The sequence below is a fragment of the Equus quagga genome, chromosome 15 (assembly GCF_021613505.1).
Source record: "Equus quagga isolate Etosha38 chromosome 15, UCLA_HA_Equagga_1.0, whole genome shotgun sequence".
In the NCBI taxonomy this organism is placed as follows: Eukaryota; Metazoa; Chordata; class Mammalia; order Perissodactyla; family Equidae; genus Equus; species Equus quagga.
This window is the reverse complement of record NC_060281.1, coordinates 69,273,941-69,299,559: the sequence shown is the minus strand read 5'-3', so window position 1 is coordinate 69,299,559 and position 25,619 is coordinate 69,273,941. Positions and strand designations below refer to the sequence as shown.

Here is a 25,619-nt window from a genome sequence, read left to right as displayed (position 1 = left end):
GAGGGTCTGCCTCCTGGCCTCAGCGCTCACATCTGAGACACAGGAGAGCTGCAGCCGGGACTCCAGACCCTTCCACACCCAGGACCCTCAGGGGGTGCAGACAAGGCCTCGAGTCCCGGACGTGGCCTCCGTGCTGCTCAGACCACCTTCCACAGGGACACCCCAAAAATTAAACCAGGCACCACTCATTGCTCAGCCCATCCCAGGCCCCAGCACACCCCACCCGCTCCAGACCCCCATGCAGCCCTACTATGGGCTGCTGCTCCATCCCCACTGCGCACGTGGGAAAACTGAGAACTGGAGGCACACGCCCACCACTGCTCTAAGCCAGGGGCCTTTTTTCCGTAGGTGGAAAAATGTTTCAGTCTTCGCACTTCCGTCTCTGTCCAGCTACTCACCCGCCATCGCACTGGGAAAGCGGCCGGAGACAGGACACAAATGGGAGTGGCCGTGTGCCAATAAAACTTTATTTACAAACACAGGCTGAGGGCCGAGTCTGTCGACCTAAGCAATTCACAGGTCTCAACTCACATAATCGTCACAAACACCCTGGGAGGTGGGAACACTCTTCCCCTCACTTTCCAGATGAGGAAACTAAGGCCAGGGAGGTTCAACAACGTGCCCAAACACCAGCCACAAAGCGACGGAACCCTGGCTTGGAGGGTACACGAGAGGGGGTCCAGGCCTCCATCTGAACTCTCCAGAGGCAGCAGAGCACGAGAGCGGGCGGCAGGGGCTCCCACAGTAGAAACAGGTCCAGGCCGTGCACCCATGCATCCCACAGGACTGCACGGCCGGACAGAAGAGCAAGAACGAGACCCCCTCCAGGGTCCAGGAGCCCCGGAAATGAGAAACAAAACTGTGTGTGCAAGAAAAGTTCCCTAAAAAATACTCGGGAGTGTGTATGTGTGTCAGTGTGGGGCCCAAACTGCTCCCCAGGGGGCAGGTAGAGATGGTGGACACGGGGGCTGCAGGCACCTGACCTTGCATGCTCTGACACCGCTGGGCCTTTGCACGAGCTGTCCCCTCTGCCTGGGTGCCCGACTCCACGTCTGTACCAGCTGAAATCAGACAACCCCTCCCGTGCCATGTTAAGACGACCCTTAAGATGCGACACAGAGCAGAGACACCAGTCACCACAGGCCGCCACGCGTCGTCGACCCCGTTCACAGGAAACGTCCAGGGGAGGCAGCTCCACGGACAGAGCTGACGGGTGGTTCCAGGGGCTGGAAGAAGGGATGGGGAGTGACTGCTGATGGGGACGGGGTCTCCGGTGGGTGAGGAGAATGTTCTGGAACTAGGAGAGGTGGTGGTTGCACATCGTGAATGTGCCAAACACACTGAACGGCGCAGCTTCATGTGGTTACTTCACGCGAATTTCACGTCAACTGAGGAGGAAGCTGCACACACACCCGGAGGGCAGAGCACACTCTCGGGCGCCGAGTTCCCAGGAAAGAGGCCACGGAGCCACTGGGCCTCCAGACGGTTCTCCCGGTGGCTGCTGGCCTTCACTTCAGCCCAAACCCGCAGCAGGAAACCAACTAACCGACACCCGCCTGCCGCCAGGTAGCGGTTGGCACTGTTCTCCCCATCAGACGCCCTCGGTGTAAACTCAGCGCAGGGCAGAGAAAGACTCCTTATGCAAAACTAAAAGCAGGCAGCAGAAGTGTGGGCTGGGAGGCTCCCCAAGGCTCCCCCAGCCGCCCAGCCCCCACTCCAGGAAGGGGCAGGGCCAGCCTCCAGCACTCCCAGTCTACTCCCTCAGTCCCAACGACAGGCCCTGGGACAGCACAGGCCCCACTCAAAGCCAAAGAGGAAAACAGCTTTGGGCTAGAAATGTGGAAACAGAGGGAAAGCTCTCTTTTTGCTGGCTTTGAACGTGGGAAGAGGCAGCCCTGGAGTCTTGAAAGCCTCCTCGTTAACCCACCAAGACCACAAGGAAGACGGCAGAGCCAAGGGGTGGACAGAGATGGGGACCTGATGACATCATGTGACCTGGATCAAGCTATGCCTGAAACCAATCACCCCTATATCTCAGCTATATGAGCCAGAACTCACGCTTAAGCCAGTCTGACATAAGCTTTCTATCCCTTTCAGCCAACAAAGGGGCTTTCAGACATGGTGCTGTTTGCGATGATTGCAAAGTCCCCTAAAACAAAGTTTGGTGAATTCCAAAGGGAACCTCAGATGCCACAGGACCCCAGAGGCTCAAGGGCAGGGAAGTAACATAAGAAAGAGTAACATTTTTACATGAAAAACGAACACAGCTGGGGGCAGGGGGCATGGTAAAAAAATCCCACTGAATTCCTGTCTCTCTGTCCAGCTGAATTCCACACAGCAATGCAAAACCACCTCCACACTGTCAGAGCTGTTTCTCCCCCGGCTTCTCCCCACCCAAAACCTGCTCCAACTTTCCCAATGCAACTACAGGACACGGTCCAGGCCCGTGCCCAGGGTCCCCCACACCCCCGAGGTCCAGCAAGAGCAGAGACAGACAGACGGACAGACATGGAGACAGAGAGAGAGAAAGAGAGACAGACAGACCCCAGAGGAAGAGGGAGCTCCCAGGTTGCACAAGGGGAGCGGGACAAGGAGGAGGCACAGAGGCCCCGTGAGGCAGAGACCCCCAGAAGGAGGCCCGAGCCCCGTCCTGGAGAGCAGCCTGGGGCAGGAGAGCCTGACGCGGGCTGGCCAGCGACGCCCCTCTGGGGAGAACCCCACCTGAGCCCGGGGTTCGGCTGACAAGGGGCTCCGGTCCTGGGGGGAAACCAGGCCCCGGCCGGCCCTCGGCGTGGCCCCGCACCCCTTCACACACACCCCTTCCCCATCCGTCCAAGACCCCTGCAGGGACAGCTTCTCAAATGGCACTGTCCCTCCCAGCAGGCCGAGCAGCAGGAGACAGCAGGAGGCAGCCGGGCCCGGGGGAGGGAGACGGCAGGGGAGGGCCGCCTGGACCGCCCACTGGGCAGGGCTGCAGAGCCAGGCCTCAGCGCCCACCCCCCACTTCCCAGGGACGTGGCCAGTGGTTCTTGCTCTCTCAGCCCGGGCCTCTAAAAAGAGGACAAAGACCAGGCATTATCGGGCCAGGAGGACACAGCAGAAAGACACTCGTGTTCAACGCAGCACCTGGCACACGTGGTCAGTGCTCGCCTAACATCAACTGTGGTCACCACCACCACGGGAAGGCCCCTTTCATGCCAGCCCCAAACTAAGCGCCTGCCTCGGCCGGAAATCCCGCCATTCCACCCCACCTGGCGTCAGGCAGAGAAGAGGATCCAGCAGGCCCAAGTGGGCCACTTCCCTCCCCTGGCTTGGCCCCCAGTCCTGCCTCCAGTACTGCAGTAAGATGAGCGTCAACCTTGCCCAGCAGCTGGTAGGCCACCAACGAGCCTAATGGGTCGTGAAGAAGCACGTGCAAGCGAGAGGCACCCATCACGCAGCGGCGGCCCAGGACGAGCGTGCCACCTGGCCCCGTGCCCGCCCCACCCCAGACAGCGACAGTGACACGCAGCTTCTGAGATAGTCAGGGTACCCCGGGGGACAGGAGCACCCAGACCACTGGCCGCGCTTCCCCAGTCAGCGCCTCAGTGGGCCCCCTCCGTGGAAACGCAGCCAGCAAGCTTGGCCCGCGCTCAGGTTTACTGAAACGGCAGAAACCCTCCCACAGAAGCAAACCACAGGTGCTTAAGCTATGCACATTCTCTCCCATCTCAGCTCAACCTTGTGTTTCACAGAGGAGCGAAATAAAGGCCCTCTCGGGCCCCGGGCTGCGGTGGCCTCTCGGGCTGGACACACTCGGGTGGAAGCCGACCCTCTCCAGCCTCAGACCCGCCCCTCCTCTCGCTGCCCGGCCTCGGCCCGGCCTCCGCACACCCTGTCCCCGGCCCAGCACAGCCACCCCCTCCCCTCGTGCCCAGCCCGACCACGGCAGAACCCGAGCCCGCAGGAGCCCCGGCAGGGGCCAGGCCTTACCGTGGACAGATCCTCGGAACCCCCGGGCTGGCCCGCAGCCAACAGCGCTGAGGGCCGCAGCAGCGGGTCGGGCAGCAGCTCCAGCCGCGGGCGCTTGCTCTCGATGAACTCCATCTCCGACTTGCCCAGCTCGGGCAGGTACGAGTGGGACTCGGGGCGCAGGTGCAGCTCCTGGGACCTGCAGGAGGCAAGGGCACTGGGCGTCACGCCTCCTACCCACCCGCCTGAGCCCGCTGCACCCATGCCTGCTCTGACCCTGCGAGAGCAGAGCCCCCTGCCCCGGGCGCACGGCGAGGCAGGCCCACCACCCCTGTCTTCCTCCGAGTCGACGTCTGCTGACGACATCTGCAAGGCGAGAATGTGCTGGAGACGCCCCCTCCCCCACCCGAGTGTGGCCCAAGGACCAGCAGCATGAGCCCCCCGGAGCTGGTTAGAAATGCAGAATCTCGAGTCCCACCCCAGACCTCCTGAGTCGGACTCTGCACTCAAACAAGACCCCGGGTAAGTCATGGGCACAGTCAAGTCTGAAAAGCGCTGTGGGTCTCACACAGATGATCACACACAGGACACTACCTGCACATCACCCACCAGGACAGACATCACTAGCCGATCACAGCACTCCTGCTGCTAAACCTGGCCTCGCCTCCTTCTCACAGGAACTCTCCAGCCTAAGCCCTCCCGCCTGGCTCTCCTTAACCCTCCTCCCCAGTATGCAGAGGAGAAAACTGGCCCAGAGACGACATGGCCCTGCCTGAGCACACACAGCAGAGCCAGGACTCCTGGCCTCCACCATCAGCTACTATTCCTGACCCAGCAGCCCACACACTGCCCTGCTGAACCACTTTTCAAGCTGATGCTTTTCCCAATAAACTTAGAATAGAATTCTACAGACCCATTACCTTCACCCTGCTTCGTCTGGCCCACTGCATTCCTGCCTCAGGGCCTTTGCACATGCTGGGTGTCTAGCTAGATCACTTGCACACTAGCTTCTCCCATGCTATGTCTGCTCCCACGTGTCTCGAGGCACACAGCACTCCCTGCCCACCAGCCACAGCCCATCTCACCCCTGCTCTGTTTCCTTCGCAGACCCCACCACATGCCTATCAGTTCAGGCGAGTTTGCTGGCTGCCCCCTGGCCCCAGAATGTCCACTCCAGGAGGGCAGGAACGTTCATCCATCTTGCTCACTGTGGTACCCCGGTGCCTGGCACACAGCTGGTGTACGCTCAGTGCGTGCAGCCTGAATAAAGGCTGCCGGCACCTCGTGGGCTGGCTGCGCTGCTGGCTTTGCCAGGCGGGCCGGCCGCCCCCTGTGCTCTCCCCGCTGCAGGGCCCCCAGCCCTTCCCCTGCCAAAGCCAGGTTGCAAGATGCCCCTCCTGCCAACCACAGAGCCAACACTGCACGAGGCCCAGGGCCGGGCGGGAGGCATGGGGTTTCTCAGTTAAACGTGAGAAAGGTGTTGTGCAGAGTTGACTAGTGTCCCCCAAAATTCATGTCCACTCGGAGCCTCCAAATGTGATGCTATTTGGGGATACGGTCCTTGTGGGTGTAATGAAGCCGAGAGAAGATCATCCTGGATGGAGCCAGGCCCTGATGCAATGGCAGACATCCTTCTTAGAGCAGAGGACACTCAGACGCTCAGGGACAGAGGCAGAGGCGGGAGCGATGCGGACACGAGCCCAGGACCCCCGGGGCCTCCAGAGCTGGAGGAGGCAAAGAAGAGACCGTCCCCTGGAGCCCGCGGCCGGAGCGCGACCCCACCTGCGGCATCTCCGCTTCAGACCGCGGGCCCCCAGGACCCGAGAGAAGACAGCTCTGCTGTTTTAGGCCCCCAACGTAGGGGTGCCCTGTTACGGCCGCCCCAGGACACCAACACGGGCGCCGGGAGCATGCTGCCTGGGGCCTTGGCCTTCACCTCCGACGCCTCCGCCCACTCGAGTCCACCTGCTCCGGGGCATCACGGCCTGGCCCTCGGCAGCAGCCTCCCGGCCGTGGCCACCAGACACCTCTGGGGGAAGGTGGCGCCGCAAATGCCTGGGCCTGGTCTCTGGAGTTCTAGTCCCAGTGAAAAAACATCGGCTGTCCCTAACCTCACAGCTCGGCAAGAGGACAGAGGAGGGGCCGAGGGGCCGGGGCCTGTGGACCGGCCCAGCCTCAGTGGTCCCCCTCGCCACACAAGCGCTCCATGCAGCCTGCAGGGTCTCAGAGTGGAAGCCGCCTCCTGTCCCTCTGAGGCTCAAATCCACCCCCTGGGCCCCAATCGCCCACTCGCTGCGGCTGCCCGGCCCCCGCCTTCCAGGGACACTGGCACGTGCCTACCTCCAGGCCCTGGCATCGCTCTTTCCCCCCCGGAATGCCTTCAGCCAGCTCTCTGAACAGAGGGCTACTTCTCAGCCAAGCGTCCCTCGTCCGAGAGGCCTCTCCTGGCCACCCAGCCAGAGAGTGACCCCTCCCCGTGCTGGAGGCAACAAGTACCAGCTCGTTCTGGAGTCACCGTGTGTGTGTCTGTGGTGCAGCTCCCTGACAGACTGTGGGCTCCGCACGGGGCCGTCTGTCCAGGTCCCGCTGTGCGCCCAGGGCCCAGAACGTGCCGACACATGCCACGTGCTCTGGACTCTCAGAACTGGTGCTCATGCTCTCCCGGACCTCGGCCCTCCCCTCACTGGGGCCCCCACACGGCCACGCAGGCTCAGCCCTCACATCGGGGTTGAAGGATAGCTAGGCTGGCCCAGAGCGGGAGGACACAGAGGCCCCGTCTGCCAGCAGAGGGACAGAAAGAGGACTCGGAGAAAAGGCAAGGACACGGGAGGGACGGAAGGGGGCTCCCCGTGTGCCCCCAGGTGAGGACATACCCCGCTCCCTCACATCTTGGTGGCCCCCCTCCTGCATGGACCACACCCCCAGGGACCACTGGAGGCCCATGGTGGGAGGTCCGAGGGCCACGTCTCTCTTCCCTGTTCATCCCCATCCTCGTCCCCGTCACGGCCGTCCCAGGACAAGGGCAAGCACCCAGCCCGACACCCCCTCCTTGGACACCCCCACCCTGCAGGCTCCTGCCCCTCCCAGCCTCCACTTCCCGGTATGAGAAACGGCTCCGGGTGCTGAGCCAGGCGGCAGGCGGGCCGCTCACCTCTCATTCCCGGGCTGAAATTCGGACAGCAGGGACGGCCTTCTCCTCTGGGGCTGGATGATGGAGCCAGGCGACAGGTGCGAGGCGTAGTCGCGGGGGTGGTGCTGGTACTCGAGCAGCCCGACGTCCTGTGGCGAGAGGACAGACATGAGGGACACGTGTGACACAGGACAGCCACAGCCACCGCGGGCAGAGCCGAGAGCCCCGCCCAGCACTGCTCCTGCCCCGGGCCACGGGCCACGTGCCGGGACCTCCCCGGGGCCATCGCTGCTGAGCAGGGATGACACAGCTGAAGGGCGCTCAGGGCCTCCCGCGGTCCTGCCCGCATGGCCTCCCACAGCCCCGCGGCACCAGCGATCACAACCACCATCCAGATGAGACCCCTGGGCTGCGTGTCCGCTGAGACAACTGGGAAAACAGCACAGGTGGTATGTCCACCAAAACACTAAGTGACCAAGTGTCCACGTGGGACGCCTCATGCCGAGCGGGGTGAGGACGCAGCCAACACTGCTGGTCTGTGAGACCCAAGGCCCACGTTCCAAAACAAAGGAGAAACCGAGGCAGGTACGTCACATCCGTGACCACAGCTCTTGATCAGAGGGATGCACTCCAGGCAAACCCCCCTAACAAAATGCCACCTGTCACCGTCACCGCCCAGGAAAAGCTCCGCGTTAACACGTCAGATGCAGCCCAACTGTCCACTACAGCCAGACTCAGAAACACCAGGATGTTTGAAAACAGAGAAAGTCTTCCACAGAGAAAACAGGACAGGCTCACGCGGTACCGATCCCACACACGTCACAGCGCGTCAGCCGATCGGCAATGTCCGACACAGGAGGCTCAGGAGAGAGCGTGCTGCAGGCCACGCACCCTCCCGACACCGTCTTTCTTCTCCCACAAGCATCTCGTCATTCTCTGGCTGTCTGGCTTTTTTTTTTTTTTTGGAAGCAGTTATTTCTGCACAGAGAATCAGACGACACCAGGAAAGCGTGCGTATCGGCTTCAGACCCCCCCAAAACAAGCCCATTAGAGGCCGGGGGGCCAGAGGCTGGCAAGGATGCAGAAGTGGCCCCATCCACCTCAGAGGCTGCAAGCGCTGAGAGAACAGCCTTCCTGGGTGCCCAGCACGGAAAGAAAAGCTGCACGGCCTCCGGCCGGACCTGCCATCACGCAAACCCTCGGCCTGTTTCCTTGCCTTTGCAATGGGCGCCTGACCAGGGGGAAGGAGCCCTCCACGCCTGCTACACGGACCCCCTTAGCTCTCCAAGGGACCCCCGGGGCCAAGGGCAGCTTCCAGATGGCAGAGAAGGGCTAGGCCTCCCCAACCCAGGGGCACCAGGTGCTCGCAGACGGGGGGGTGCCACGCGGGGCGGCCAGGCCGCGATCTGTGCATGTGCGCGTGGGGCATGGAGAAGCCAGCAGACCCCACAGATCCGGGAGGAGATCTCCTCTGCCACCTCTTCTGCACAAAAGCAAAACGGGCACAGGGCGGAGAAGCAGACGGCGCAGTCCCCACAGTCCTCGCGGGACGGCGCCACTACGGCCAGGAGGCAGGAGGCTCAGGCGCGGCCCACGGGGCGTGGGGCAGCGTTGCACCAGTGCTCTGGCCGCAGGTCCCCGTGCAGGAGCCGAGCAGGATGAGCCCATGAGCAGAGTCCCTCCGAGAGGCATCCTGGGGGCCATTTCCATGGGGCCCACACCGATCTCCCCCAGGGGCGCGCCGGGCAGCTGTGCGGGAAGGCAAGAACTGGGGAGGCCCCCAGAGAGAAACTGACTCAAGGTGGGGCCCAGGGTGGTCGCATGAGCCTGAAGGCACGAGGCACTCAGTTTGGAAACCTCCCAACCACCTCTCAGAGCCTGAGAACTCTCCACGTGTTAACAGAACACCAATTACAATAAAAATAACAACGACAATATCCAACGTTCATAAATTGCCCACTGTGTGCGCCTACCACTGAACACTTCATATATATTAATTTAATCCCTCTAGCAACCCCACAAGGTGGGTTTTATGGGTAGCCCCCACACAAAAGTGAGAAATCAGAGGCACAGAGAGGGTAAGTGACTTGCCCAAGTCACACAGCAAAAAGGGGGAAGGTTCTGAGACGCAAGAAAGAGGCTGAGCTGATTTCCGTGGAGGGACAGGGACGGGGCAGGCTGCAGGTTCCGAGCCTACCCCACAGCAGCGGCAGCAAACCCAGCCTGGGAGCAGAGGCCACCCGTCCTCCGCACGTGTTTCCAGAACTGCTGCTCGGACGAGGAGGGGAGAAGTGTCCCCGGTTGAGAGCCCCCCTCGGCTTCTGCATCTCTTCCTCGAAGACGGAAATTGGGGTCTGCTGATAAATTAGACCCTTAAAGCTGCCCCCGAAGGTGACAGGCAGCTGAGGAAAAGCAGTTTACCCAGGAGGGAACCCCAGCTGGCGCCTCCCTGGCTGGGTCCTGTGGGGTCACAAGGACAGAGGGGCTGGGGTGTCTGGGCCTTGAGTCACACGGTGGACCTGGATTCCGGGGGATGTCTGAGCAGGGGCTGGGGTGGGAGGAGGGGGCTCCTCACGGCCCCAGAAGGAGCTGAGGAAAGTTCTGGAGTTGCACACGGCAAGCAAGGAATTCAGTTCATTCCGGAACCTTGGACTGGTGGGTCCCTCCTGGAGTGGGGGGCTACGGTCAAGAAAGCTCCCCCTTCAGGGCCTTTGCACGTGCTGTTCCCTCTGCCTGGAACACTCTTAGCCAGATTTCCCCATGCCTGGCCCTCGAGCTTCCTTCAGGTTTCGACTCCAGTGTCAGCTTCTCAGCGAGGCCTCCTTCCCTGACCCCCGCCTTCAGTTAGGGCTCCCCAGCCTCAGCCAGCCCTCCCCCTCCTTTCTGCTCGGTCGTCCCCACGAACACATCAGCTCCTGAGGCAGGGATGCTCCCATCTGTTCACAGCTCCGTTCCCAGGCCTAAAGAGCACTGGCACGTGAGACACCGACAGTGTCTGCAGAATGAATGAATGAATGAATGATGCGCGCAGCAAGGGGGTTCCTGACAGGCTCCCTCTGGGAGGCCAAACCATCCCTCTGGAGCTGCACCCAAGCGCCTAGAGCTGAGCTGCAGGAGGGGCCACAGGGCCACGGGGGAGACCCGGGCGCATGTAGGAGACGGGCAACGACTCCGACATCCCGACCCCCAAGTGCCCCCCACGTGCCCCCCTGTCCCATAAGGCTCCTGGCCCGTGACCCTTGGCCTAGGGCAGCTGCCCCATGTGACATCCACACATTGCTGGCCCACGACAAGGTGAGCGCAGGCACGAGCGTCCAGACCCTTGACAGCCGTTGACACAACAGTGACATCCAAGCACACGGTCAGCAGACGTCCTGCTGGCCTCGAGCAGGCCAGTCCCCACATCCATGACCTGGGCCAGCACAGGAGGACCGCAGATCCACCTGTGACAATCCGGAAGTTGAACAGACCGGCCGGTCTCACAGGGAAGGGTTTCTTGTTTATTTCAAACATTCGGTATTATGAGTTAAAAGGACTATTATGGGCTAGTCTTCCAAGAAGAGCATCTGGCCAAGACGCACACGCATCCACCAAAAACAAATCTGAGAACAGAACAGACACGTCTGGGGCACAGTTTATCATTTTGTTGGGAGCTTCCTCTCTGCTGTCTGAATTTCTAGTTAAGCCGGGTGTATTCGGGGCCAGGTCACACGGGGGACCTCAGAGCTCTGACGTACTGGAATCACAGGAGGCTGATCTCGGGCAGGACTCAGCCAACGAGGCCCAAGGCCAGGCCCACCTTGCTCTCGGTGTCACTGGCCATGGCCACGGCCACGGCCACTGCACGTCCTGGCCGAGCTGCTCTCATGCCGAGCGGCTGTGACAGAGGCCATGTGGCCTGGACAGCCTGAAATATTTACAGAGAGGTCTGCCAGCCCCTCCTCCAGAGGAAAAGCCCCCAGTCCATAGGAAGCTAACGGCTACGGTGTCTCCTAACAGCTACACTGTCATCATCATTGTCATCACTATCACCATCACCACCATCACCTCATCATCGCCACCATCATCATCACCACCACCACCATCACCATCACCACCATCACCATCACCACCATCACCACCACCATCACCATCATCACCACCATCACCATCACCACCATCACCATCATCACCACCATCATCACCACCACCATCACCACCATCACCATCATCACCACCATCACCACCACCACCACCACCACCATCACCACCATCACCACCACCTCACCATCACCACCATCACACCATCATCATCACCACCATCATCATCACCACCATCACCTCATCATCACCACCATCACCACCATCACCACTACCACCACCATCAACACCATCGCCACCACACTGTGTCCGTGCAGGCTAACCATCCAGGCATCGTGTGGAGGCCTCTGCACACATCAACTAATTTGAACCTCACAATCGTATAACTACCCTCATTCAACCAATGGGGAAACTGAGGCACAGGGCAGTAAGGCCACTTGCTGAAGATTTCCCAGCAAAGACATCACTGAGGCAGGATATAAGGCAAGCAGTCTGGCTCTCAACCAGAACCTGTGCTCTCCACCGCCCTTCCATACTGAGGCACAGAGAAGTGAAGGAACCTGCCCAAGCCACACAACAGGAAGGGGTGGCGCTGGGATTCAGACACTGGGTGACACTGCGTCTCCTGACTTGAACACAGTCCTTCAGCAGAAGGACTGCAGGAGCTCAGGAGTCCCAGGGGCTGGGGGGGCGGGGGGAGGCACAACAGAGCTGGGACGCAGGAAACCTGAAAAGAAGCCAGGAGGGAGGGTGTGTCGGGACCCTCAATCCTGGGAAACCCTCGGTGCCAGGGGTCCTCCAGGACCCTCAGGGAAAGACGTGGGGTCCCGATCCCGTGGCGGGGGGGGGGGGGGCCCGGGGGCACAGAGCCGGGGAGAACGGGGCGCAGACATCTGCAGGGGCAGCAGGCGGGACTGACCGGGCGGTGCGCAGGGCGCCGACGCTGAGAGACTCAGGGCGTGTCCGAGGCGGGGGAGGGGACTGGGGGCCTCCCACGGCCTTGAGGTCTGGGCCACTGTCTGCATGTACACCCTTCCATCTGTGTTGGCCGTACCACACCAGCAGCCGGCAGCCGACGCAGACCGAGGCCCGGCCCCCAGTGTCCCTCTCGGCGTCCGGGGTCCCGCCACCCAAGGGAGAGGCCCTCCTCCAGTGTCCTGCGCCCCTGCCAGGAGGACAGAGATGGCCGCCACGCAGACAGCAGCCCGAGCAGCTCGCCAGCATCCTCCACTGACGCTCACACCCAGGAGGCCCACACCGCAGGTGGGCACACTGAGGCTGCCCCACGAGGTGAAGTGAGCCCCCCAGTGTCACCCAGCAAGTTGGGAGGAACGAGGATTCCAAGCCACATCTGGGGGTTCTTCTGGGCTCCAAGCAGCCTGTACCCAGAGCGCCCTGGGAGGGGCCACCCCAGGATGCAGGCCTGTCGGAGCATGTGGGGAGCGTGCTGGGTCCCAGGAAGGTCAGGGTCACTGGGTCCAAGCCCCGCCTCCTCACCCCGCAGACCTGCCTCAGTGACTGCACAAGGAACCGGGACACCAGGTTCCTACGTGACCCTCAGACAGGGCACTGTGGCTTTCTGAGCCTCGACTCCCCGTTTCCTCCACCTCAATCCTCCTCAGACTCAGAGAAGGGGCACATCTCAGAAACCGCACTGTCTGTGGGGGGCGAGCACGGGGCTGTCAGTGGCAGAGGGGCCTCCAGATTACAGACCCTGACGCTCGCCTCCCACCAGCCAGGGACAGACGCTCCTGCCCTGGACGCACGCCCGGAGGGCAGGTCCCCCAGGAAGCTCCTGCTTTTCAAGTAACAAGCAGGGGCCCCGGCCGGGCTGCCCTCAACGAGGCAGGGTGCTCAGGGAGTGGGGCCCCACTGCTGCCACCACACAGGACAGGGATGCCCCACCCTGTAGCTGCCTAGAGTCCCCGCTCACCCCCGGCCTCAGCCTCCTGCCTGGAGGGGGTGGCAACCACCAGGTCCTCTCCAACCACATCCTGTGTCACCCAAGGCCCAGCGGGGGAATAGTGGGCGGTGTCTGGGGTCAGCCAGTGACCTCACGTGACCGGGAGAGGGCCCAGCTGGGGCAAAGGGCAGGCGGTACGGCAGGATGGGAGGGCTGTGGGAGCCGGAGGCCTCCCCGGGGCTGGGCCCATGGAGAAGCGGTGGGAGGGGGTATGAGCCCAGGACCGGGGGGACGAGAGACAGGAGAGAAACCAGGGCAGCCCCCCAACAGCTGCAGCACAGCGATAACGACGAGTAATAACAACAGCAAACGACGCAGCGGCTGAGCGCCAGGCTCTCCCGCAAGGACGTCACAGTCGGCCCCCAGGATCCAGGAGACGGTGCTCTCATCAGCCCACTTCACGGATGGAAACCCGAGACTCAGGGAGGCCCAGCAACCGTCCCATTTCCTCACCCGCAAAACGTGCCCGTCTGCAAAGCGGGGAGCACAGGGGACCCCCGGTGACCAGGGAGAGCTTGTGTGACTGCGTAACAGGCTCTGAACACACGCTCACCCTGGAGTGAGCTCAGGGACTGGGAGCTCCGATTTCTGTCATCGCGGCAGTGACCGTGATAAAGATGGCAATGCCAAACAATGACCTGTCCCCGGGAGCACATTCTTGGCCCCGGGCACACAGCAGGCGTCCGCGGCCCGGCGGCTCAGAGCCCTGAAGCTGACGCAGACGCCTCCCCACGGGGACAGCCTCTGGCCTCAGTCCCTCGTCTGCAGAGTGGGACGATCCCGCGGGGCACTCGTCCGCTGGGCTGTTCATGAGAATTCGGCGACTCCGTCCAGGGGAAAGTCATCGTCACGGGGTCCAGGAGGTGCCCGTGTGGCCCAGCGCTCTGCAGGCGTCCCGGGGCCCAGTCCACAGGAGGCACCCATGTCTGGGACACCCCCAGCTGAGCCAGTGGGTTCGTCTGCAAACAGGTCCCACTCGCTCACGGAAATGCCCGCCCACGCTGCTTCCTCTCGGTGCTCACGAGGAGAGACCACGGCAGCCAGTGGGACAGACGCACGAGCACACACACGTCACATAGCCAGCTCCTGCCCCGCTGTGACTGCCAGGCCTCACGCCCCCTTGCCGGGCAGCCAGGAGGTCAAACGGGGGTGGCCCAGGACGCTGAGAGCCATCCAGCAAGCACCCGAGGACACAGTATACAACACGTATGCAGTAAATGCCCACAGAGCCCACCCTCGCAGCTACACCACACGGCTAGTGGTGAAGCCAGGAAATGGGGCCTCACTCGGAGGTGGGCGGGGGAGCAGCCCAGGAGAGCTGACCGGGGGCACACACGCTTGCAGGCTGGCATGCAGAGGGCACGTCTGCTCCCCCACGGGCAGGTCATACCCTCCAGCAATGGTGGCTCCCGAGAGCAGAACCACCTGGAACCCAAATCAGGGATTTGGGGACATGATGTGGGCCAGGCCTCAACGCCTCAGACCCACGAGCATCGCCACGGTTACTGAGCTCCGGGGCTGAGGATAGGGGCAGGGAGGGACTGCGAGCAGTGCCCCCAGGAAGTCACCCCAATCCTAAAGAGAGCAGAGAGTCGAGGTGAGGCTGGGCTGAGAGGAGAGTGTATACAGCAGGCGCTCCATGTTTGCACACAAATTCCACGGACGATCCCGAGAGGCCCCGCTCAGCCTGGCCCCTGTCTCCGTCTTCCCAGCTTTAAAACGAGAGCTAAGAGATTTCACCAGGTGCCCCAGGGCCCGGAAGGCCGCAGGTACCAGTGGTCTCTGCCGAGGCACCGCCTCTGCTCGAGGGACACAGTGAGCGACACCAGCCCCGGCTCGGAGAAAGAAAGGAATGGGGCGGGGGCTGGTTACAGAAGAAGGCCCCAAAGGTGACCCTGACGTACGCGTACCCCTTACCGTGTGAGGCCGGGCGATCTGCACGGGGTAGGAGATGCCATGGGGCGGGTAGCGGGGCTCAGTGGCCCTCCAGGTCTGCGCCACGGGCTGCGTGGATCCTGACATGGCGGTGGGCGTCCGGGGGGCTCCTGGGCTCCAATAACCTTCCTCTTGATGGCCACCAAGGTTAAAAGCCAGTCGTCGTCATCTGCTCGCGAGCCGCACTGTCACAGGCGCCTGTGAGAAAACAGAAAGGAAAGCAAGGTCAGCCACGAGCAGCGGCTCCTCACAGAGCCTGGCGGCACGAGTCTTCCCTCGGCCCCAGTAAGGACGAGCCAGCACACAGGGGTGCACCCGGGCCCTCCTCACGCCGTTGGCACGTCCCCACCCACTGACAGTGGGACATGCGACGAGCATCTGGTGACCCTCTGAGCCACAGGCCAGGCCAGAGGCTGCCACATACGTCACATTAGGAGAGCTGTGCCCTCCCCACCACCGAGGCCTCACGCAGCAGGCACGGGACCCCGACTCTGTGGGTGCCACCCCCAAAGGCTCCCCAGGGCCCTCGGCCCACCCAACTGCACCCCTGGAACCCAACTCTGCGGACAGTGCCCCTTCCACCCACAATGGCTCCCCAGCCCCCTCAGCCCACCCAACCTCGCCCCTGGAACCCCAACTCTGAGGACACTGCCCCTTCCACGCACAATGGCTCCCCAGCCCCCTCGGCCCACCCAACTGCACCCCAAGGCTGCTGCGAGTTTCTGAGACAGGGGGCAAAGTTCTCTGAAAGCCCCTGGCAGCCCGGGTAGGCTGGTGCCAGGCCTGACCCAGGAGGCACGGCCGGGGGAGGGACACACGACTGTCCTGGTCAGTGGACAGGGTTCGCTCGGGCAGGGCACAGGTCACAGCATGACCTGGGGAAGGCCAGGCCTGCCTGGGCCTCCCAGTGACCCTCGGTAGGAGGGTGACACCGTGATATGGGAGCAGGACAGAAGTGACGCTGGCCCGGACGTGAGCTGGGAGAGGAGGTACTGGGGCACCGAGGGCCACGCTGGGGAAACAGCCAAGGACACGGATAAGAGCCAGCTGGGCCCCAAGTGGCTCCGGGGGGCAGGGACGCGGTGCCTTCCACGGGAGAGAGACCACCCGCATCCACGCTGAGAAGACCGAGAACTGGTCCACCGGCTTTCCAGATGGGGAAACTGAGGCCCAGAAAGATGAAAAGACTCAAGTCAAGGAGCAAAGGAGCCCTCGTGGGAAGCTGCCAGTGCCCAGCCGTCCCCTGGGGCCTCCACTCTCCCCAGGACCCCTCCATGCCTCCTCGGGCCACAACTGGCCCCTCTGCCCGTGGCTGGGCTGCAGCCCCGTGATCAGAGGAACAGACCACACCCCGGCCCCCTCTAATTTCACCGTGATGCCCCTCGTCACCTGCCCTCCCCCACAACTGTCCCTCCCAAAGGGGTGGACGACTTGGACCCTCCCCTGCGGGTCTGCCCGTTGGAGGCCTGAGGAGGAGGGATGCTGGAAGCGGAGACTGAGATCAAGGTGGTCAGAGGAGGAATGAGACCCTGCTGGGGGGCCTGGTGCACCCCACTCCCCACCTCCATCTTCTGCTCTGTAGACATGACTTTCTTTTCAGGAACCATCCTCCTTCCCCAGGCTCCAGGAATGGTCATGTGACCCAGGCCTGGCCAATCAGATTCCTGCTTCCCCTGGGCCAGTAATTGGCTCAGGGATAGGCATGTGACCCAGTCCAAGCCAATGAGTCAGTCCTGAGACTCTTGCTGGAGGAGCCGTCCCTGTGCCCTCTGCTGGGGCTCTGGGCTGGGAGGGTGAAGCCTGGAGCCCTGGGGGCCACCGCATGGCAGGAGCCTGCGGAGGACAATGCCAACTGGCAGGAAGGCAGAGCTGAAGGGTGGAGAGAGCGCAGCTGGCTCCTGATGACAGCCGTGCCTGAAGGCAGATTAAAGCCCGCAAGTTGACTTAGGGGAGCTGAGGCACTCCTGTGCATTTTGCCTTCACCAGCCCAACCTGGGTTTCTGTCACTTGCCACCAAAAGCTCTGACTCACCAGGGAAGGGAGGCGTCATGGGGGGGTAGGGGGCAGTCCTTCACCCGGGTGCTGGCAATCGTTTCTACACTAAACAGGCAGAGAATTCCAGAGCCAAGGCTGACGCACCTGTGGCCACCCCAGGAAGGGGCCCATGGCAGGACGCACCATGTAATCCCCACGAACACCGGCACAAGCCCTGCTCCGCCCACAGGAGCCACCACCGTCACCATCACCACAGCGCCGCAGCCAGTCATGGCGGTGCGCCAACGGGGAGGGAGGGAGCCTGCCCTGCCAGCTCTCAAGGGCAACCTGCCCTGCAGCCCAGAGACAAGAACCTGGCCTGGGGAGAGGGGCAGGTGGGCCACCCGTGCTGGACTCTGCTCCAGAAGTCCCTGGCTCCAACCGGCTCATCTCAGAGCCCGGCAGACCCTGGCCTTCCAATGCAGCAAAGCAAATTCCATCTGCCCTCTCACTGGGTTAAACAGCTGCCCATTCCCTCCGAGGAGATGAGACCAGGACAAGGCAGGGAGAGGTCAGCCTCTCCGGCAGCAACAAAGGCAACTTCCGGACTGCTATTTGATTTTGCGTTGCATACGGTGGCGAGAAGTCTAGTTTACCCACAGCTCTTCTAACCTCCTTTGCCTAACGAAATGCTGACTGAGGATGGCAGGTCCCTGCCGGATGCTCACAGCGTGCACTGCACATGGGCTCCAAAAGCCGGGGAGGCAAGAGCTTCTCAAACCACCCTGGGACAATCCTCGGTCACCTCCCCGCCCTCCTCGTGCCAAGGCCCAGGCCTGGCTGCCCTCCCTCCCTCAAGACTCACAGGGTGTCACGGCCAAGCTTGGGGGCTGCAACCCGGCTGCCCCGACCCCCCCCCACCCCATCAAGGGGTCGCCCCACGGCCCAGCGTCCTCTCGCACAGGGGGACCCCACACCTCCCTCATTCACCACAAGCTTGTTATTCAACGCATTCTCCACCCCGCCCAACCTCAGCCACATCCGTTGCCAACTCAAAAAGAAGTTTTTAGGAAAACAGCCTGGCAGCTCCTCAAAAAGTTAAACACAGAATTACCACACGACCCAGCAATCCCCCTCCTAGGCACATACCCAGAAGGACCCAAAGCGGGGACCCGAACACGCACACGCGTGCTCCGGCAGCAGCCTTCACCACGGCCGGAGGGTGGAAACGACCGAGCGTCCGTCGCGGATGAACCTCCGTGGTCCGCGGGACAGCGGCACACAAGTCAGCCACGCAAAGGAGAAAGCACTGACCCCTGCCACGGCCTGGGCGACCCTCACCGCCACGAGGCTGAGGACGAGGAGCCCACGCAGAAGCCACACAGCGTACGAGTCCACTGACGTGGAGCGTCCAGAACAGGCCAATCCACAGGGACAGGGAGCAGACGAGTGGCGGCCGGGGGCTGGCAGGGACGGGGAGTGCCTGCTGCTGGGTGTGGGGTTTTACACGCAACGATGGGAACGTTCTCAAACAGGACAAAGGAAGTGTTTGCAGAGCATCGTGAGTGACGAAAAGTGCAAGTTGTGACTTCATCAGCACGGTCTGGAGGGAGTGCCAAGAAGAAGTGACATTACTTCGTCAAAGACGGGGGTAGGAGAGGGAAAGAGAGACCCCAGGGCCACGGAAGGGTCTCCCGGATCTGGCCTTGGCTGGAAGGGTTTCTGAGAGCAGACCCAGACTACTGTAGGAACGCGACACCACGACCCCCACAGCATTGCAGGGTCGAGCTTTGGGGTCAGGACAGAGTGGTGGGCATCCACATATTTACAGACATTTCGGGTCCTCCCTGCGAGCTGGGCCCCCAGCCAGGTAATGAGGCGGGGTCCAGGCCGCGGAGGGTGTCTACCAGAACAGAGGAGAGCTGGTCAGGGGACAGGGAGGGACAGTGCTCCAGGCGGAGGCCACCGGAGAGGGAGCCCAGAGGTGAGACCGGGCGCTGTCCATTTGAGAAGCTCACTGAGTGCATACGAGGCGGGCAGGGCACGCTGTCACTCAAGGCCTCTGGGCCATGGAGGGATGGCTTTCGTTCTAAGGGCCATAGGGAGCCACAGAGGGCAGTGGAGGAGGAGAGTAAAGAGTCATGGCACTTGACAAGCAGGCGCTGGAGCAAGAGTGGGACTGGGAGAGTGAGGAGCTACTGCACCCGTCCCAGCGAGAGACGGCGCCAGCAAGAGTGGGGCAGCAGGGACGGAGAAGGAGAAGCCTGCAGATGGCGTGGAAGTTGGGAGGGAGACGCCGCAGGCCGGAGAGAGCTCGCTGTGGGACGAGCGAGGCCAAGCGGGCCCCAGGGTTGGGGGTCCTCCGCTCCCCTCCTCTAGCCAGACACCTCAGAGCCCCAAGCCTCCGGCTCCTGGGCTGCAGACGGGAAGGAGGGCCCCTGCTCCAGGCTGACGTGAGGACGGCGCGCTGGTGGGGTGCAGCCACGGAGCAGGTAAACGGCAGGTGCCACCAGGAGGTGACGGACTTGCTCAGCCGGTGGCCTGGGACACTTCTGAGCCTCAGCTGGGGACACCGAGGCCCAACCAGACCTTGCACAACCAAACCACAAACCACAACACGAGGGCCACTGAGCCAGCCGGGGGAGGGCAGCCAACTCCAGCCGGGCCCACAGCAGGGGCCCTGGCACAGTGCAGAACGGGGCTCCCCAGGACAGCTCCCCACACCCCACCGTGCTCCAGCCCAGCCCCGCCCTGCCAGCCTGAGGCACACATGGCAGGCGCCACAGGCTGCCCACAGGAGAGCCACAGGCTGTGGGGCCCGTCTGGCGGCACCTCCAGTCCTGCTCACCCATGGTCCCTTGCACCCACCCACAAGACGGCTCTGGTGAGGCTCCCACACCCCCAGAGAAAGCGCCTGGCCACGGCTCTGTGTCCGCCTTGCTCCCTGCTCGCCCCTGGGGCCTGTCACCTCGGGACACACAGCAGGTGCTCCGTGAATGACCCTGTCCAGCAGAGGCAAGTGCCAGGACCACGAGGTGAGGCCAGAGCCCACTGTACCTGCATCCGTCCCCACCTCGCTGGGCGGAGGCCTCCTTCCTGGGGGCTGGGAGGGCTGGAAGGTTCCACGGGGCCTCCTGCCCCCACATTCCTCTCTGGCCCCAGGCAGGACGGCTGAGGCCACACGGCGACATGTTCCGTAGCTTTTCGGTGTGTGAGCAGCCTGGGTCAGCCCGGAGAGGAGGGAGGAGGGAGCACAGGAGCCAGCGGGGGCTCGGGAGGGGCCGATCCGCGGGAGTGAGCCCGGGAGCCTGCAGCCCCGCCGCCAGCGGGAAGATGAAAGGAAAGCCAGCGGCACCACACGTGCCTGAAATTTTCCTGGAACTAATGGGCCCGACACTGGAACTTGTGGCGGGTGGGGAGCCTCAGAATTAAAAATCAGCTGCCAGGAGGAGCGAGGCCCCAGCACGTACACACACATGCGTGCACACACGCACGCACACACACAGGCCCGTCCCAACGCTCTGGGGGGCTGGCTCGCAGGAGCCACGGGTCCCACAGAGGGGACACAGTCTGCTACACCCACCCCCACCAGCCTGTCTCAGGCCAGAGACACGTGGGTGCCCCGGGGGCCTGCAGGCAGCGACCCCATGGGCCCCCCTCCCCACTGCCCCTCAGCACCTGGAATGGCCCCTGAGATCCAGCGGCCTCCGTAGCTGTTAGCTGACTGCTGACTCCCCCGTGGGAGGCTGGGGCCTGGCACACAGTAGGTGGATGAATGGCACAACCTGGACGGCTGAAAGCAGTAGAAACTTACACCCCACAGCTCTGGAGGCCGGACGTCCCCAATCAAGGTGCCAGCAGGGCCGAGCTCCCTCGCAGGCTCTGGGGAGGACCTGCCTTGTCTCTTCCAGCTCCTGGTGGCTCTGGGCATCCCTGGCTTGTGGCCGCACCCCTCCACTGGGCCCGCCTTCCTCACACGGCCTGTTCTCCTTGTGTGTCTGCCTTACGGCCGTGCCCTCTTCCTACAAGGACACGGGGCATCTTGGATTCAGGGTCCACCCTAGTCCAGCAGGACCTCACCTCGACTAATTATATCTGCAAAGACCCTCTTTCCAGATAAGGCCGCGTTCACAGGTTCCGGTGGACATGAAGTTGGGCGGGACACTATTCAACCCACGACAGTGGGTCCTCAGTAAATACTGATCTTGTCTGCTGCTCCATCTCAGATCCTGGCACATAGCAGGCCCCCTATAAACATCCACTAAACAAAAACGCGCCAGCAGCCTGGCCCGTGGAGCATGGAGACCTGGAAGCCAGCACGGGGGACGTGAGGACAGAGCGGTTCTGGGACCTGAGGTTGAGACGCTGTGGAAACAACAGCTAGAAGGCAGCTGCTGCGGACGCCTGGTGTTCCCAGTTGCTGGCGTGCCATACAACTGGGGACCGGCGACGTACTGGGTGGGCACCTTCGGCAGGGACTCCTGGCACAGAGCGGATGCCCAGGATCCGGCTCTCAACTGCGTCCTGAGACACAGAGAGCCCCGTGGGAGGTGGCGCATCTGAGCCTCACTCGGCCTGGCCCTGAGGAGCCTGCATGGCATCAGGGACAGAGCGAGAGGCGAGTTCCTGCCTCGCCCTGGTGGCTCGCCACCGTTGACCATGACTTACAGGCACCTGTTGTGGGACAGGTGCTGGGGACCCCAAAGCCCCCTCGTGGAGCTAACATTTTGGTGGGCGAGAGCAGAGCGATTACAGGACACCAGAAGGTGTTCGTGCTGTGGAGACAATTAGGAGGGTAGGCAGGAACGAAGAGTGAGTGCAGTGTGAAGGTGAGTGGTCAGGGACGGTCTCACCAGAAGGCACCTGTAAGCCAAGATGCACAGGAGGGGAGGGTGGGAAATGTGCAAACGTCTGGGGAAGGGGGTTCCAGGCAGAGGGAACAGCATGTGCAAAGGCCCTGAGGCAGGGGAGGAACAGTAGAGAGAGCTGAGTGAGCAGGGGCCTGGGGCCCTGGGCCCTGGGAGGCCACAGGCAGCTTTCACTCCATTTGAGGTGGGGAGGACACACCCCACTGGGGAGGGGCAGCGGACAGGGTCTCCTAGAGCAAGCCGTCCCTTGTGCCTCTGTGTTAAAGGAAACCTTGGCTCTGACCCTGGCAAGGAGCACCGGGCACGGGCCTCAGTGTGCTGGATGCCAGTGAAAGGGCCAGCCCACTTGTAATCCTAACACCAGTAAAGCCACCATGCTGGGTCCTACAGATCCAGGCGCCCACCCCCCCCCCCCCACAGGCAGGCCCAGCAGAAAGTCACTGGGCTCCCCAAGGAGGAGCCAGGACCCCGACCACAGCCCGCTCCTGGCTCTGCCCGAAGGATGGCCAAGGGTCACCATACTCAGAGCCCAACTCGGGGTGCCGCCCACAAGGGTGCCACCTGTTCACCCCCAAGCTGGGACTGGGCAAGACACCCCATCAAAATGGGGTCTCCGCCCCATTCTGGTCCATCAGGAGACTACTTCGCATCTGTGATGCGCAGGCACCACTCCAAACACTGGAGCCACAGCAGAGACCCAGTCAGACAAAATGGCCAATCCGAGCTGACATCCAGGGACACGCCTGTCCCAACAGGGAAAGCCCCCAGCCAGGGACTCAACAGGAGACGGAGGGACGGAAGAGGAAGGAGGGATGGGTGGATGGATGGACGGATGGATGGATGGATGAATAGATGGATGACACATTGACGGACAGATATCAATTTAAGTATTCCATTTTCCAGAGTTTTTCTGGTCTCGCTTTTTCGACCTACCCCATAGCCAAGTGTGCCTTTATTCCACTAATATTCCCACATCAGCTCCCTGCCGCTACCATGGGGGACACAGAAGAGCGCCATCACCCCCATGGACTCCCAGGCCCACACGACTGCTCCCTAAGCCCCAGCCTCCTGGGTAAAGAGGACCCTAGGGAAAACTGCCTCTGATCCCAAAGTCCAGAATCAGAAGACAGAGGGACTCAAGGCCCACCCTCCCCGGGCACCACTTCCTGTCCTCAAGCCACAGCCGGCACGCCTTCCTCCTGGGGAAGGAGAAAGGGGCCAGCGGACTCCAGCCCCAGACATATCTTCCCTGCGGCCAGCGGGATTTACAGCTCGGAGCAGCACGACCATCACGCGACGCAGCACGGGCCAGGCAACAGCCAGAAAAACAGAGTTTCCTGAGGCCAGAATGTGGCGCAGACCCCAGATCCACTCCCAGCCGGGCGGTTTTCCCGGGACCGGCTCCCTCTCCCCGTCCAGCTCAGCCAGGCCCCAGAGACCAGCTCAGCATGCGGGGTTATAAGGAGAGACTTCACAAGAAACCGCCAATTTCTGGCTTCTTCAAACAAGGGGCTCTCACCGTCGCTGGCGGGCACGTGAGATGGTGCAGTGTCCACGGAAGGCAGTCTGGCGGGTCCTCGCTAAGTGAAAAGCAGAGTCCTCACACGACCCAGCAATGCCACGCCTGGGTATAGACCCCAGGACACGAAAACGGGTCATAAAACAAAACAGAACAGAAAGAACACAAATGTCCACAGCAGCACTACTCACAACACCCAAAAGTGGAAACAACCCAAAAGGCCATCGACTGACGGACGGACAGAAAGAACGTGCCCACACGATGGAACAGTATTCAGCCATGAAAAGGAACGTGTGCCCTGTGAACTCATGGCGCTGAGGGCAGGAAGCCACGGACGGCCTGATCCCACTGACGTGAAACGTCCGGGAGAGGCGAATCCACCAGACAGAGGGCAGGCTGGTGGCTGCGGGGCTGAGGGAGGGGCAACGGGGAGCGACTGCTTGATGGTGTTGGACGTCCTCTGGGGTGAGGAAAACGTTCCAGGGCTGCACAGCGGGGAGGGTGACACAACTGTGAACCTACTGAGAACCAACTGACGGTACGCTTAACGTGGTTCAGGGAGCATGTTTCACGTTATGTGTATTTTACCAGAACAAAATCATTCAGGGGAAACCGAGGTCCATGTCCCCACACAGGCACGACCGGCTGGAGGCAGGCGGGACGGGCACACCCTCTCCTGTTGGCCACATCCCCTCCTGGTCAGCTACCTTCATTTATATTCCCAGCCTGGCAGACAGGACTCAGCAGCGGAGGGCTTGGTTCACCTTCTCCCGTCAGGCCAGGCTGGGGTGATGGAGCCCTCGCCGCCCCCCCACCACCTCCCGGGAACCCTCCCCAACCCCAACTCACCAACTGGGTTCCCATGATGCTCTCTTCCCGCCTCTCCTGTGGGCCCAACCCCGTGAACCACCGCATCTGCTTCCCCACTGTCTCCCCACCAGACTGAGCTCCTGGCCCGCAGTTTGAGCCCCACCCAGGATCAAGGGCATCGTGGGGGCCCTGGCTGAGTCACGGCCCACGGTCACCCTCAGCAGGCTGCCCTCCCGGTCCTGCACGCCGCCATCCCACAGGGCTGCCACGTGTGGAAAGTGGTCAACTGGGTTCCAATCCAACTCTGCACTTACACAGCTGTGTGGCCTTGGGCACCATACCGACCTCTCTGGGCTTCACTTGTTCTATCTGTAAAACTTTCCTCATGGGGCCCGTGGGAAGAATCACCAGGAAAAGATCTACGGAAAGCTCGACCACCAGAGAAAAGTTCTGAGATGCAGTCGATGGCTGGTCCTACCCCACACTGCTCGAAATACGGGGGGAGGCAGGGAGGCAAGTCAACAACAGTGACGACGGTGGTATGCATAACAGGGGCAGTTACTATTACGGCCCCCACTCCGCAGACGGGCCAACCGAGGCTGGGGGAGTGAGTTGACCAAGCACAGAGCAAGTTCCTCGTGAGGAGGTGGTCCAGGCTGGGGGGGGGACCCACAGCTGAAGACAGAGACACGGCGCTTCCCGGGGAGCTGGGCCTCACGGGGTCCGGACGGGCTGCCCTTCCCAGCCCAGAACCCTGGCTGCGGGGGTCTCACTCAACACTCTCTTGTTACAGACGGGGAAACTGAGGCCAAAGAGGTGGAGTGTGAGCAAGGTCACTCACAGACTAGTGCTGTGCGGCGGGACCCCCTACCCCCCCCCCCCTCCCGACCCCTCCGCACTCCCCAGGGCCCACCGATCCCAAGCCCACGTGGCCCGGGCACCTGGGGAGGCGGCGCGGGGGCCTGGGCTGAGCCCACTCCAGACTCCTCAGGGCAACGGACACCCCGGGGCCGCGGGGAGAAGGGCTCCAGGTCCACCGACGGCCCAGGACAGACCGACTGCCGCGGACCCGCTGTCAGGTCACGGAGGGGAGACCTCACAGGCCACGCCCACCCTCACCAGCCTCCCGGGGAAACCAGAGCCAGGCGCCCCCTCTCCCCCCAGAAAGGACGCCCAGCCACCGGGAGAGCCTCCACCGCCCCCGGATCCACCTGTGCCTCCCGGTTCCTCGTGTACCACGCACCCCGTCACCCACGGGCAGCACCATCACCGCCCAGGGGACGGCTCCGTGTCCCTCAGCAGCCTGACTGTCCCCACTGGACACATCACGAAACCGAGGTTCAGAGAGGCGAACTCACTTGCCCAAGGTCACACAGCCAGAAAGCAGCC

General features: G+C 62.5%; 1 protein-coding gene across 1 annotated transcript in view; it reads right to left on the bottom strand.

Annotated features, from left to right (window-relative positions):
- The window catches only part of NCOR2 (nuclear receptor corepressor 2), a 210,539-nt gene that overhangs the window by 126,944 nt on the left and 57,976 nt on the right, over nt 1–25,619 (bottom strand). The window contains exons 3-5 of the mRNA XM_046641374.1: nt 15,042–15,257; nt 7,103–7,230; nt 3,973–4,150 (exon numbers count right to left, since the gene is read on the bottom strand). Coding sequence (XP_046497330.1) covers nt 3,973–4,150; nt 7,103–7,230; nt 15,042–15,146 — 411 coding nt within the window. The 5' untranslated portion in view covers nt 15,147–15,257. The remainder of the gene's footprint in view (nt 1–3,972; nt 4,151–7,102; nt 7,231–15,041; nt 15,258–25,619) is intronic.